The sequence below is a fragment of the Monodon monoceros genome, unplaced genomic scaffold (genome assembly GCF_005190385.1).
Source record: "Monodon monoceros isolate NGI ecotype Baffin Bay Population unplaced genomic scaffold, NGI_Narwhal_1 Super_Scaffold_18, whole genome shotgun sequence".
Taxonomy (NCBI): Eukaryota; Metazoa; Chordata; class Mammalia; order Artiodactyla; family Monodontidae; genus Monodon; species Monodon monoceros.
Genome location: NW_021703774.1, coordinates 23,917,310 through 23,931,299, shown reverse-complemented (window position 1 = coordinate 23,931,299; position 13,990 = coordinate 23,917,310). Strand labels below are relative to the sequence as shown.

The window sequence follows — 13,990 nt, the reverse complement described above, 5'->3', positions numbered from 1 at the left end:
GGTTGTTATAAACTGGTAGATCAATTCTGTTCTTAGGCCAGAATTGGAGGATTTGTTGGACTAGGCTTAATGACTCCTGTCCTGTTTTATTCTTTTCACTCTCCTATCTCTCTGTCCTCTCCTGTCCTATTTCTTTTCTGAAAGGTCAGAATAATACCCAGCATCTTCATAAAACTTTTCCTGATTATTTCAAACAATTTGTGTTTGCAGTGGTATACATCTAATCTCCAGGCCCCCAAGCAAAATTTCACAAAGAAGACCTCCTCCAGGTTTTTTATCCAAAGAAAAAAGTGCTACCCTGCCATGCAGCCTGTAGCACTCATGTTTTGCAGGATCACTTCAAGCATTGCAGGGCTGCTGGAGCTGCACCTTTCTTCGGTTTCATTAACAAGAATGTTCACACTTCAACCCAAACATTTAAAATAACACCCACACAATGTGTTTAGGGTCTAGTTAATTATTAAGTCTCTGAGCTTGAATTATTCAAGCAAAATTGATTGGGTTCAACCTTCTTCCTTCTCTTTGTGCTTTTCTTAAAAAATAAAAATAATAAGTTCTCCCCTTCACTCTCTAAATAATGTGGAAAATGTTATTAAGCAACCATCAGTACTCTGGACTGTGGGTGGTACCCAAGTGCTAACAGAATAGGTAGAGAGAAAACTGGCAGAATGACTCTTTTGTTAAAAAACATATCTGTACCTCATATACTTCCACTGTTAGTTAGTATTTATTGAGACAATGTGTTATAGGTTCTCTTTTAAACTCTTCTTTAGAGTTATTTACAAGTTGGATGAGTAGGTTATCTTAGAGTCAGCTCTGTGGTGCCAAAGCAGAAGAAATTGCTTCTTTCTTTGCTACCCCACCTCATGGTCAACTGAAACTGTTAAAATGTCTTGGCTTCACCATTAAAAACCATGTTGCTTAAGAATATGTGTTGACCTGAGAACATGTTCATAATATATTGCTAAGTGAAAACAGGAGGCTATAAAACTGGCTTCTGTTATGCATCATTTTATTAAAATACATAGGAAAGAGACTTTAAAAATAAACACCAAAATATTATTACCTGTGTTAGGATTAAACATTTCTTTTTGCTTTTCTATTACTTTTATAATTAGCCAATACACACACACATAAAGATGTCATGGCTATAAATGATCCATCTTTTGTCTGAATCTATGTTAAGTATCACATGTGTCAAGAGCTTACTGGAAATAGTGTCTCCTCATATAAGCCATGCAAGTGTAGATTTCACAACAGTCACAATATTTTGTGAATGACAGCAACTTGAATAATTAACCTTAGCCTTCATTTTTAGCCTTCATTTCTAGACCTTCATTTCTAGTGCTTCCTCAGATTTCATATTTGTAAGATGTGAAAAATTGTGGCAATTGTAGGCATTAACATAGAAAACATAACTGCCTCACGGGTGTAGGAAAGGAATATAAAATAATTGTATTTTGGAGAAAGATTATAAAGGAGATGACAGTTTTGAGAGGAAATGACAGAAATGCAGTGACCCAGTTTAGTGATACATTTAAATGTGGGATCTTCCATGAGAATTTTGTAGAGCGCTCTCCTAAAATCAAGATTCAAAAAAACCCCGGAAGGCCCTAAATGGCCTTACCTATTGAGTTACTTGCCTTTGCTGCCCAGTTTCTGCATTGTGCCATTGGGCTACGTGTGTGCGCGCGCGCATGCGAGCGCGCACAGGGGATGGAGTTTTGGTGAGAGTGGCGAACTGTCCTGACTCCCCTTCATTGGTTGAATCCCCTGTAGGTGGTAACCTAGGCTGGGGATAAAGGCAGCAGCTAGAATAGTTCCGGAGGAGAAAATACTGTTCTCTACGTAGGGAAACTTTTGGGAATAGACATGGAGAGTTGTTCTTCTCGCACACACACTCAGGACTCGGAGGGTAGCGCGTACGTGTCTGTCAGTGTATTTGTCCCGGGAAATGACACAAGAAGTGGTGTAATTGGACACCCAGAAAATTACTTTGGAGTTGTTGAGAACTGAATTTGGGGGGCGGGTAGCGCGCAGGTAAGAGGCGGTGAGAAAAGCACTGTGTTTTACAGATCTGTTGGAAGCCTAAAGCCGTTTGCTTCTGGGCCCCCTTAGCAAACGTGCCAGTCGGGTGGTGCCTCCGAGGACCGGAGGAAGCCCCGCTTTGCGATCCCTACGAGAAGCCTCGAGGAACCGGGAACGGCGGCGAGGCGGTGGCGCAGTTCCCAAGCCGCGCCTGGGTCCTCCCGCCTCCATACCGTCTGCCACCACCGCCGCCGCCGCCGCGGCCTCCCTCAGTCCTCCCGTATCCCTGCATTCCACGTTGCGGCAGCCGCAGCCTCTCCAGCCGAAGCGTCCCCACCCTCCCCTCGGGGTGGTGCAGCCGCCGCGCCCCCGGCCCCCGCCCGCGCGCCCCCAAGGCCTGGCCTCGGCTCTGCGGGGCCGCCGAACCGGACCTCAACGCGCCGGCTGGGTTCGGGCGGGGGCGGGGCGGGGGCGGGGAAGGCAGAGGGCGGGTGTGCGCGTGTCGGGGGGCGGGGGCCGCCATATTGGATCCGGACTCGTCGGCGAGCCTCCGCCTGCGTGCGGCGGGGCCTGGAGCAGCCTCGCGGAGCCCAGGGCGCGAGCGCGAGAGGACGGGGAAGGAGGGGGAGGGGTGGAGGGAAAGGAAGGGAGTGGCTGCGAGCCGGGCTGCGGCAGCCTCTGGTCTCCTTACCAGCGGCACCAACCCCTCCTCCTGCGCCTCGGCCGCTCCCCTCTTTGCGGGGGAAAGATGCCCTTAACCCAGGGGTGTGAAGAAGGGGGAGAACTAGCTGCCGGAGCCGCCCGCGCCGTCGCCGCCGCAGTTGCTGCCGTCCGTGTCCTTTGAATCCAGAAAAGCACCCCCTCGCCAGGGCGTCGGGAGTGTGGGCGGGCGAGCGGGTGGGCGGCCGCGGTGCGGGTGTGGGGGAGACCGGGCTCTGCGCCCGGCGCGGCCCAGGCCGGCGGCCCAGCGACCACCGACATGGAGCGAGCTCGGGCGGCCGAGTAGCCGCCGCTCCCGGAGCCGGGGGCGAGTGCCGCCCGCAGCCAGTCAGGCCCCTGGGAGAAGCGGGGAGAAAAATGAAGAGTTTTCATCGGAATCCGTTGGAAATAGGACTAACTGCAAAGCCTTAAAAAGAAGGACCTCGGGAGGAGAAAGGGAAAGCCTCCTCCGGGGAAGGCTTGGCGTGCTCCGAGTCGAGGGGCTGCTTCAGGGACCTCGACCCCTCCCTTTCCCTCCGGAGAAATTGCCGCTGATGCGTTATCCAAGTGGTGGTTGGGAGGATTTGCAGCAGAATTTTTGGTTTTCCCTCCCCCTTATATACATTCTGGTTTTTTCCTTCCTTTTCGATTTTCCTTCTGCTTGGGAAGTGAATTGCTGATGCAGATCGGACTTAATTCATTAATGATGCAACTGGATTCGTTTCAGGATTATGTTGCACGAGTTGAATTTTGAATGAAGGAGAAGAGTTTTTTTTTTTTTAAGAAGTGTTGACTCTTTGGTTCTCAGTACTTTTTAATTATTTTATTTAAATATACGATTTAATTGTATTATTCTTTTAAAAATGTTTTAAATATATTTTATGGTAACTTTCCCTCAAAATATATGTATATGTGTGAAATAGAAGACGCTTCAGTTAAGTGAGGTTACTGGTGTGTTGGATGTTGAATTCAGCACCGGCATCGCATGACAGTTGTTTGAATAACAAGTGGTTTATTTTTAAAACCACACCTTTTAAAGTTTAGGTTCAAATAATCATCGTCAAAATCGGTTCAGTAATTGAAAGAAAAACCAGCAGAAGTTGAAGCAAACATGTCTGGAGAAGTGCGTTTGAGGCAGTTGGAGCAGTTTATTTTGGATGGGCCCGCTCAGACCAATGGGCAGTGCTTCAGTGTGGAAACGTTACTGGATATCCTCATCTGCCTTTATGATGAATGCAATAATTCTCCATTGAGAAGAGAGAAGAACATTCTTGAATACCTAGAATGGGGTAAGTTTGTATGTAAAATAAAAAACTCTTCAGCTAGCCATTATGGTTTAATTGTTACAGAAAGTTATCATGATAAACTCTCTGTAATGAGTATATAAATATATATTGTGTTTACACAATATATATTATGTATTTAAATACATTATACATAATGTGTTTAAATATATATACAATAAAAGAGTGGACACCAATTATTCAAGGTTTTTTTTTTGTAGTTTTCAGTATTTTCCCAAGAGTAAAAGCATGCTACTCAGTTGTTGCCTAGATTTTGTTTTTTTAACATCTTTATTAACATCTTTATTGGAGTATAATTGCTTTACAATGGTGTGTTAGTTGCAGCTGTATAACAAAGTGAATCAGCTAATATATATATATATATACATATATCCCCATATCTCTTCCCTCTTGCGTCTCCCTCCCTCCCACCCTCCCTATCCCACCCCTCTAGTGTTGCCTAGATTTAATGTGGGACTTATGAGGAAGAACTTATGTTTTTTGGTCAGCAGTAAGAGATTTTGAATAATTCTGTGATGGGCAAAAATGGATTATTGCTCGCTTTGCCAAGAGCGTGGTGGTATAACAGGCATTCAGTTGAAAGATATTTATTAGTGGAAGCATTCCTTCCCAGGCTTTGGAAATCACTCTGGAAATGGGAGGAGCTATTAAAATATCTTAGGTCAACAGGAACTTGAAGGTGGTCATCAGTGGGTTTTATCACATCTCTATATAGTACAAGCAAAGGAAATTACTAAACACGGACTTGCCAAAAATTGTCATGTTTGTTAGATGACATAAATAGTTTAAGAATTTTGTGATAGTATTTGGTAGAGAATGTTTGGGAGCAGCTCCTGCCTGCCTGAGAATTAGATTTACTCTAAATTTAATTCAAACCTAAACTGGCTAAATTTTTGTCTTCATTCTCCTAAATATAGATGTGATTTAGAAGAGCTAGGTAGTGGAGTAAATCAATGATGAGAGCAAATGCTCCATGTGACCTTCAAGCTTGAAGGCTTGGCTTAAGTTCTGTTTCCGATGTTACATGTGAGCAAGTTCCAACGTCCACCAGTTCTCTGTGGGAAGAGTACACATCATCACATACCATACTGTGTATAGTACATGGCAGTGTACCTACATTGGTACATTGACTTTTGAAGGATATTAGCTAAAGAAGTTATTTTGTACCTTTGGAATACCAATATTTGAGTTTGTTGGAAAGTTTTTATACTAAAATGTTTTTGTTTCCAAGTAAATCTTTATTTTTCTGAAGTAAAAGTCAGTTGGTGATTATTTCGTTTTTTTGACTTGAAATTTATTAAAAATTCGTTTGTCACGTAAATCACTTACTCAGGATTGCCTACACATCATAACTTTAATTATTCAATTTGTCAGTATCAGAAGTTTTCTAGCAACTTGATGTCGTAAGGGTTAAAAAACATTATATATATATATATATATATATATATATATGAAATGTGAATAGAATAATTTTTAAAAACAGATTACCAGACTCATACTGGGAATGTAAGAATTCTAAATGATCTTTCAAGAGACTGCTCTCTTAAGAATGAAACAGTTTTGACTTTGGTACTGGATTTGTGAATATATGTCCCTTATTTTTATGTGTAAAGTATTTTATAAAGCATGTGTAGTTTTACACCTCATGTTTAATAAATTTAGAAAATTTTTAGTTTTTTTTTTAAGATTTAAAGAAAAGATTTTGATACTTTTAGAGATTCAGTTCTTGAATTATGGTTTCATAGCGATACTCTAGTCTATGATTATGATTGTCATTTTAATATCTATTATTTCTCATCTGCAAAATGGTGGGAGAACTCTTCGTATGTACCAGTTGTAAATGTAATTTAAAAATATGATAAAAAAACTATATCCTCAATTGCCCTTTGGTGATTAAGAATTTACATTTATGTTATGAGATATTTTTCTGTATTATCAGAATAATTTATATATATTTCCCACTAAATATGTTTTCTTGGATCTTGTTTCTTATATCTGTATTAAAAAAACCCTTGTTTGTATATATTTAATTTAAGCCAAATAAGCCAAAAGTCAAATAAGTGTTTGGCCAAATACATTTTATTTTTATTAGCAGATTTTAAACAATTTCAAGCAAGGGACTTTTCACAATTTTAAAGTAAATTATGTTTTAGTAGTATCCTTCATATTTTGTCTTTTAGAAGTCTGGTGTGATGTAACAAAATCTCTTAAGTAAACTCCTGTTGTGTTTCTCAGTAATAAAGAACGAGAGACTAGAATTTTTAGGCAGTTATTTTGTAGGCTTTGGGACTAGGCAGTGTCTTTTAAGTCTTAGGCGTTTTTAAGTTGGAGTGTGAGGTCGTGAAAGTGGGAGTTACCAACCATAGAAGTTTGGGTATGGAGGAAGGAAAGAAAGAATGGAAAAAGCTGTCAAGAAGTGCATCATGAGTAGTAGTATTTACTATATTTAAGTTTTTTGAGAATTTAGGTTATTTAAGAATGCCAGTCTCCTCATTTAATTATTGAAATAGATCAACTGTTCTCGTACGAATTGATTACTACATTTTGGGGAAGTGTCTTATTGGATTCTCACTACCTAACATTATATAAAAAACAAGTTAGATTAAGGAAGTTTCTAGATAGTGAATTGACCTCAATTTAATATTTTAAATATTATTTTTTTGGTCTGTGATGGAAATTGAAAGGGATTATTTGTTGGGGTTAAATTTGGTAATTTAGGTTTGCCTTAAATGATACAATTTTTAGTTTGAGTTTTAAAAGACCCAATATTTGCAACAGAAGAGCTGTAGTGGTTAAGTACTAGTACATGATGCATATTTGTTTGGCTGTCTATATGAATGGAAGTGTCATCTAGATATGCCTTATTTTTATGCTGATGGTACTTTTAAAAATGAAGTCAGCAAGATTCTGACTTGCTTCATTTCCATCAATTTCACTTTATTCCTAGTTATGGCCCATTTCACTTTTCTATTGATACAGTTAATGTTTCGCTCATTACAGTATCATGACAGTAAGAAAGCTGACAATTCAAAGTTAGTTTTTTTTTCTTTTTTTTGATAGCACTCCTTGCATTTGGTGCTAATGGCTTGAGGGAGGAAACAAGTAGAGCTCTAGAGAGGAAGAGGGGATTAAGTCACTGAGCAATAGAGCAAGGGGACAAAGAGTGCCTTAAGGCCATATATCACTTTTAAATTTAATAAGATTATTATTTTTATTAAATATTATTATATTTTCCTGTTATATACAACAAGCTTTGAAAGTTTATGTTTTGTCCTTTTTTTTAAGTTGTTGAAGTGGTTATGGTTTGTATGTTTTGTTTATAAAATAATAGTTTTGTTATCAGTAGTGTGACTCTAGAGTTAAGTTACAGTAGAGCTGTAGAAGTAAAAATAACTTTTACATTATAAACTAATCTGCTAGTAATGACTAAATGAATATGTTATTCATTGAATTGGTTATCTTCTACTTTGAAATGGAAAATCAGAATTTTAGGGAATTCTTAACCAAGTTACTTAAAAAATAGGCATAAGATTATATTACTCAATACAAAAAAAGAAATGCAGAACTATCTGTATGTGGCCAACTGTATTTTGATGCTTTGTGAATCTTGGACTTTATAACATTTCATTTAAATTATCCTTAAAGAACAGTAATTTTATAGTTTATTCAGTGTATACACACACACAATAGTCTGAATGACTAATAAACTTGTTACTAGAGTACATCAGCAGGTACTGTGGTTTAAACTTTTCATTTTATTAGAGTAGTTTCAAAGCTTATTCATGCTTTTGATATGTGGGTCATTTAAGTGAGATGATGATGCCTTGATTAGAAGAATCTGAATCTTTTCTTTGTTCTTCACTTATGTTGTTCCTCGTTGTTAGCTTTTCCTGAGTAGAATTTATTAATCATACCAAATTACCAAAAAGTTCATTTAATACACATGATTAGGTTTATTTTTATTTAAGTCCTCAATTAGGATCATCATAAATGTCACCAGAAATATAGGTTGGGCATTTGTTTCCTTTATACTAGTCACCTAATAATCTAGTCTCTTCTAAGAGTGATAGTAAGTACAGTTATTTGATCTAACACAATGCTGGCATATGATAGAAGCATGCAATAAGTGATGGCTATTATTTTTCCATTTCCATTCTGTTTCTCTCTTTTTTAAAGGATGTACTGCTCCATGAGTGTGAACAGGGATGTCAGGAATAACACTAATAATTTTAGGAACTTATTTCATATGGAAATGTAAGGCATACCTTAACATAGCAGTGTAAAAACACGTAGCATAATGTGTTGGAAATTTTATGAAATGTTCCATAATTCCTGGGACTTGGTTAATATTAGATAGTAAGCCCAGGCTATTTTAGGGTAAAAGAACTGAACTTGTTACAAATTAATATTTTATTCTACTACTCTTTTATGGTAGTCAAAAAAAATTCTTCCAAACCCTTTTCTATTCATGTACACTTATTGCCAGTATATTGTATATATTGCTCATTGTTTTTCATCCTATTGGTTTTGATAGGTTTTAGAATCAATTTACTAAGTCCAACCAGCATTTAAAAAATTAAATATACTAGAATATATCAAGTACATCATGTGTTGAAAGAATAAATATTGTTATACAGAACTTGTGTTTTCTTACATTTCTTACCGAAGATTGGAAGCAGAAGAGTTTGAATTCTAGTGTAGATGACGCTAAAACATGTTCACTGTTTAACAGTGAAAAAATTATAGACCTAGTTCCCTTTTTCAAAAAGTACACATGATTAAATTTGGGACAGACTGAAGAATTTAAAAGAAAGGAGTTTAGGTAGTGACAGGATACTTGGAAGGAGGGAGGGAGAATGGGAGAGGGGAGAAATGAGAAAATGAGCATGAATACACTGTTTTCCTGGGTTGCTACTTTAGTCTGATTCGTGAATAATTGAGTATTTTTAATTTAGAAGAACTTAATGGACAGGGGAATTCACTCGATTTTGTCTTTGATGGTTCATTTCCTTTTTCTTTTTTTGACATTTTTCCTTTTCTGACTTTGGGCTCCTGAATATTGACTTCCATTAACTGTGAAAGTTGTGTAACTTGTCAAACGTGAGGGATATGACCTTTAGACATTGGTTGTAGTTTTTTGTTTATGCCTTCCCATTACTCCAGATGAATGTTAGAGTAGATGCAGGTGAGAAGGATCTGCTAGTTCCATAGATTTTCTCATCCCTTGTTTCTAATGAAACTTCCAGTGGGGGTGACTTCAAGTTTTCAGTAGCTAAGGTGAAGAATTGCTCAACAGCTTTTGCTGTATCTTGAGTCAAGAAGTTCTTTCCATAAAGATTTTTTCTTTTTTCTTGGAAATGACCCACACTATAAGTATAGGTCATCCCAGACATATGAATGACTGTCTTTTGTTGTCACTGCATATAAAACTCCTTTCCAGATCCAGGGGATTTCCTTTTTTCCCCTTTGATGCTGATCAGAGTAACAGGTTTGCTCTTCCCAGCGAGTTGCTCCATACTTCCTCTCTACAGTGTCCACTTTTTCCAATTAGTAGCTGTTAGTCTCTCTTGGCTAACACCCCTCTCCCAATTCTAGTGCTTCTTTATCTGCTGCTATAGGTGAGTAGCACTTCAGCTTTCATTGGTTAACAGGAGGCTCAGAGACCTGGCTCTTCACTTTCCAGTCTCACTATTTGCCCCTTAATTCTTCCTCATATGAACGATGGTTCATTTTCGGGTTAGGGTTTCTTTAGCCCCCTCCCTAGTTTCAGAATGTGTTCTGGAAATCCGTGGGATATTAATAGGTGCTTTTGGGGGGGGTTGTGTGGGTAAATAAATTTGGGAAACTTTTACACAAAATTAAACATTAAAAATATTGTGGGTTATCCTAGAATTTATAATGTTTTGAGGAAGACGGATGGCAACCAGTGTTCCATGGAACACCCTTTGGGAAATGCTCTTTCAGTATGAGGTCATGGTGTCCCTTGTGTCTTCAGGGTTAGAAAGAGATAATTTTAGGGAAAGTTTGGAACACTGTGTGGTTTGGAGAGAAAATCCAAATCTGAGTAAGTTAGGTTTTACTTAGTGGTTGTGGACTTTCAATTGTCTTCTGTGTGATAGTGACAGATAAACTTAATCATGGTGGAGTAGCACATGTGTGAGGCTGGTGAACATTTGCGTCCAGGAAAAGCACCCTATAAAGTAGAATGAAATTAGATAAAATAATGAACCAGTGCTTTTAGCCTCTGAAGTCCTTGAAATTACTGACAAGTCTCTGTTTATGACCTTTTCTTGCTCTAATTAAACTTGCTTTTCAAGTATGGGCATTCACAACAAATTCAGAAATTCTCACCTTATCTTTGCAGCTTTAGTTACTTTAATTGTAACATGTTGCAAAACTATTGTCTGTCTGTGAAATAATGTTATTCATTACTTTGTGATATTTCAGAGGAAAAGATCATGGACATGCAATTTTACAATTCATTATAGTGTTAAGTATTGTTTTTTCGAAGGTTACGATGTTTTTTGCTAGGCTGTTGGTTTCAGATTTTTGGATTAGTGTGGGAACTTTACTATTATTTGTATCTGTGAAACTATGGGTTTCAAGTGCCAGCACCTATTTATGTAGAGCTTAAAGAAGCCAGAATATATAATACTTTTATTAAAGAGGAAACCATATATAATTGGTGCTGTTTCAACACTATGTGAGCAATTAGAACTCTGTGATTACCATAAATTTCTGTGCTGAGTATTAAGGTGGAAGATAATACTAGAGGATAATTTGACTTGATTTTAAAGATAAATAGCTTATAGCATAAATTAATTAGTCTTTTTCTCTCTCTTCTGACATACATTTATTGTTCTTTAATTCTTCCCCATCAACACTATTCCTCTCACCCCCAGTCTAATTATGCTTGAAAATACTACTTATGTGGATGAAAACAATCTTTTAAAAATACCTGTGAATTAGTTCAGTCGTGCAATCACTTATTAAATTTTGGTTTTATTTCAGATTGCATACACATCACTGTAGGCTTAATTTATGAAAAAAAAAAACATGTTCTAGTCAGTTTTTTCTATTCATAGTGATAAAGCTTAATTAAATTTACTTAGAGTTTCCATGGTGAAGATCTACAAGTGGAATACCTCAACCTGAAATATTTCTGTTCTAAACCTATAATACTGGAAAAGAGTAGGGGCTTTGGGTTCAGACTGACTCCCTTGATCATTGGCTGGGTGATTTAAGCAAGTTACTTAACCTAAGTCTGTTTTAACATCAGTGAAAAATTGGCATAATAGTAATAGCTTATTTTTCAAAAAGGTTGAAAGTTGGTTTAGGATTTTCTTTTTCTGGTGATTTTGTTGGCTTTTTTCTCATTCTGTTTTTTTTTTTTTTTCCCCCAAAAATGATAAGAAGGTTTATTCAGGGAGATGCATGCTCCATAGACAGAGTGTGGGCCGTCTCAGAAGGCAAGAGGCTTCTCATTCTGTTTTTGAAGTTTCTATCTGGCCTTATGATAAAGGAAGATAAAATGCTAATTTTTGGTAAAGTTTAATTGAAATGTATAGTTGTACTAATACAGGGATGTAAATAACTTTATTTCACCATTAACAAACATACTCATAGCTTACTGATATTATTTTATTGAATTATATTGGCATCGGGGATGTCTTTCCCTGTGTGACTATGCAAACAGCATCTTATTCCTTCTTTCAGGATATTTTGCATTGGAACATTTTGTTGTTATTAACTGAACTTTTTTTTTTATTAATTTTTATTGGAGTATAGTTGCTTTACAATGTTGTGTGTAGTTCTGAACTGTTTTTCAGTAAATATTAAGCCCATACCTATTCTTTTCATCACCAACAGCAAATATTGTGAAATGGCTAGTTATGATTTATTTTTATATTTATATAGCTCCAACCTGCAAATCAGTGGTGGGATTCTAGACCTCAACTCAGAAGATTAAAATAATCATGAAAAATTATTGATATGTCATTCATTAGGAATGTTTGTGGACTAAAGATTATGCAGCACCCATAAATGCATGTTGTAGACTGACAGTAAATATGAAGAAAATCCACAGTATACCCTAGTGTTTCCTAAACTATGTTTCAATAGATATAAATGAAGATTTTGAAAATTAAGAGTTCAGTGTATATGTAAGATTGGGAAATAGTACTTATTGCATCCCTCTTTGTATATTACAAAGCACATTATCATAGTAACACTTTTCAAAAGTTCTGTGGTACAGAAACCTCTTTAACTTTGTTTTACCTAAGTCATTTGACTTTGGAACCCTTTTTTTTTTTTTGTGGTATGCGGGCCTCTCACTGTTGTGGCCTCTCCCGTTGCGGAGCACAGGCTCCGGACGCGCAGGCTAAGCGGCCATGGCTCACGGACCCAGGCGCTCCGTGGCATGTGGGATCTTCCCGGACCGGGGCACGAACCTGTACCTGTGTCCCCTGCATCGGCAGGCGGACTCTCAACCACTGCGCCACCAGGGAAGCCCTGGAACACTTCTTATGAGGATAGCTGGCAGAGTTTGGGAAGTGCTGGTGTGCGCTAAGAATCCATAGGCAGTGTTAGAGCTCTTAAATTAATTATATTTCAGAAATTGGTTACTGAATTCTTCTATCACATTGTATTTTGAATATTATCACAGTTCACATCCAACTCCAAAGGCAGAGGTTTGAATGACTTGCCTTTATCCTTTCCGTGTTTAATGTTTTTGTAGCACTTCTGTTGGCATCACCTAGAAGGCAGTTCGGCAGTATGTACTAGGTTAATGTGGAGTTCTGCATTGGGTAAGTATGTGTTTATAGACAAAGAACAATAAAACTTGATACATGCCTTTGAGTTTATATTTATGTGTGTAGTTCGTGGTTTGTAAAGATGCTCCTGCTAACCTAGTGATTTTTTGATTTCAGTAGCAATTGATCATTTTTTAATCCAGTTATCTCTCTAACCGTTGCGCTGGTATAGAATTTGGGAGACAGACTGTCATGGCTGTGAAATAGAACAAAGCTAATTAATTTTATGAGAGGTTTTTTTGGTCAAAGCAATGTTGCCCTGCTGCAACAAGAATCCCATCCTTAAATACCTGGTTTACTGGAAGTGGCTAACGCCCCAAGTTGACTCAGATATTATTAAAAGTAGTCATGCACTTACTTAGAAGTGTTCTGTCCTGAGATTTAAAAAAATATTTGTTTGAAAAGATTAGGAAAAATCCGCAGTGGCTAGAGCCCCAGTTTGTGATTGTATTGCTAGCTAATTATGGCCTTGCCCCAACCAAAAATCATAACTAAGGAACATTTAAAAACAGACCAAAAGCTCAGGTATGTGGTGCAGCTGACACATTGATATGATATCGTAAAGCTTCTCATCTTCTGTACTTATAAAGATTTTCCTAGAGTTTATGGTTAAAACCATAATAATATTTCCAAGTCTAGTGTGATTTCTATTTCTGCCTTTTTCCTGAATGCCTTTGTAATGTGTCACCCCATTTCTGACTGATGCGTGCTAAGTTGACAGTTTTTTCCAGGCGTTCCTTGCTGTGTTACATTGCTGTAAATTGTGATTAAGTGTGATCATGCTTGTTTCTTTTACCTGTGTTCCTGTGGTAACCCCAATTAATTACAGCAGCTCTTGAGTTATCCTGGTACTGTTCAACCTCTGTGTGCATCTGCTCAGTTGATTTGTCTATGTTAAATGTATCTAAATGGATTACATTCCTGGGTCTTATTGACCTTATTAATCATGCTTTTTGTTTCTCCTTTAAATGCTAAGTAACTTATAATCTCAGTATTACATGTGCACCTAACCTGAAAATATTGGGAATCCTACATATCCAAGGGCCTTTGTTTAGTAGAACTTTTAAAAAATGGTTACAACTTTGATCGTGTCAACATCTTGCTTAATATCCTACAGTGACTACTGATAGCTTTCAGGATGACATT

At 37.7% G+C, this 13,990-nt stretch overlaps 1 protein-coding gene across 8 annotated transcripts in view; it reads left to right on the top strand.

Moving 5' to 3' along the window:
* The first annotated feature begins 3,529 nt into the window (after positions 1–3,529).
* CDC42BPA (CDC42 binding protein kinase alpha) overlaps positions 3,530–13,990 on the top strand; it is a 326,424-nt gene continuing 315,963 nt past the window's right edge. For 4 of the 8 annotated variants that reach the window (XM_029230864.1, XM_029230861.1, XM_029230866.1 and 1 more), the window contains exon 1: positions 3,729–4,016. In XM_029230864.1, coding sequence (XP_029086697.1) covers positions 3,839–4,016 — 178 coding nt within the window. In that variant the 5' untranslated portion in view covers positions 3,729–3,838. Of the gene's footprint in view, positions 4,017–13,990 lie in introns of all 8 variants that reach the window. The other 4 variants (XM_029230868.1, XM_029230867.1, XM_029230860.1 and 1 more) reach the window with 3 other exon arrangements.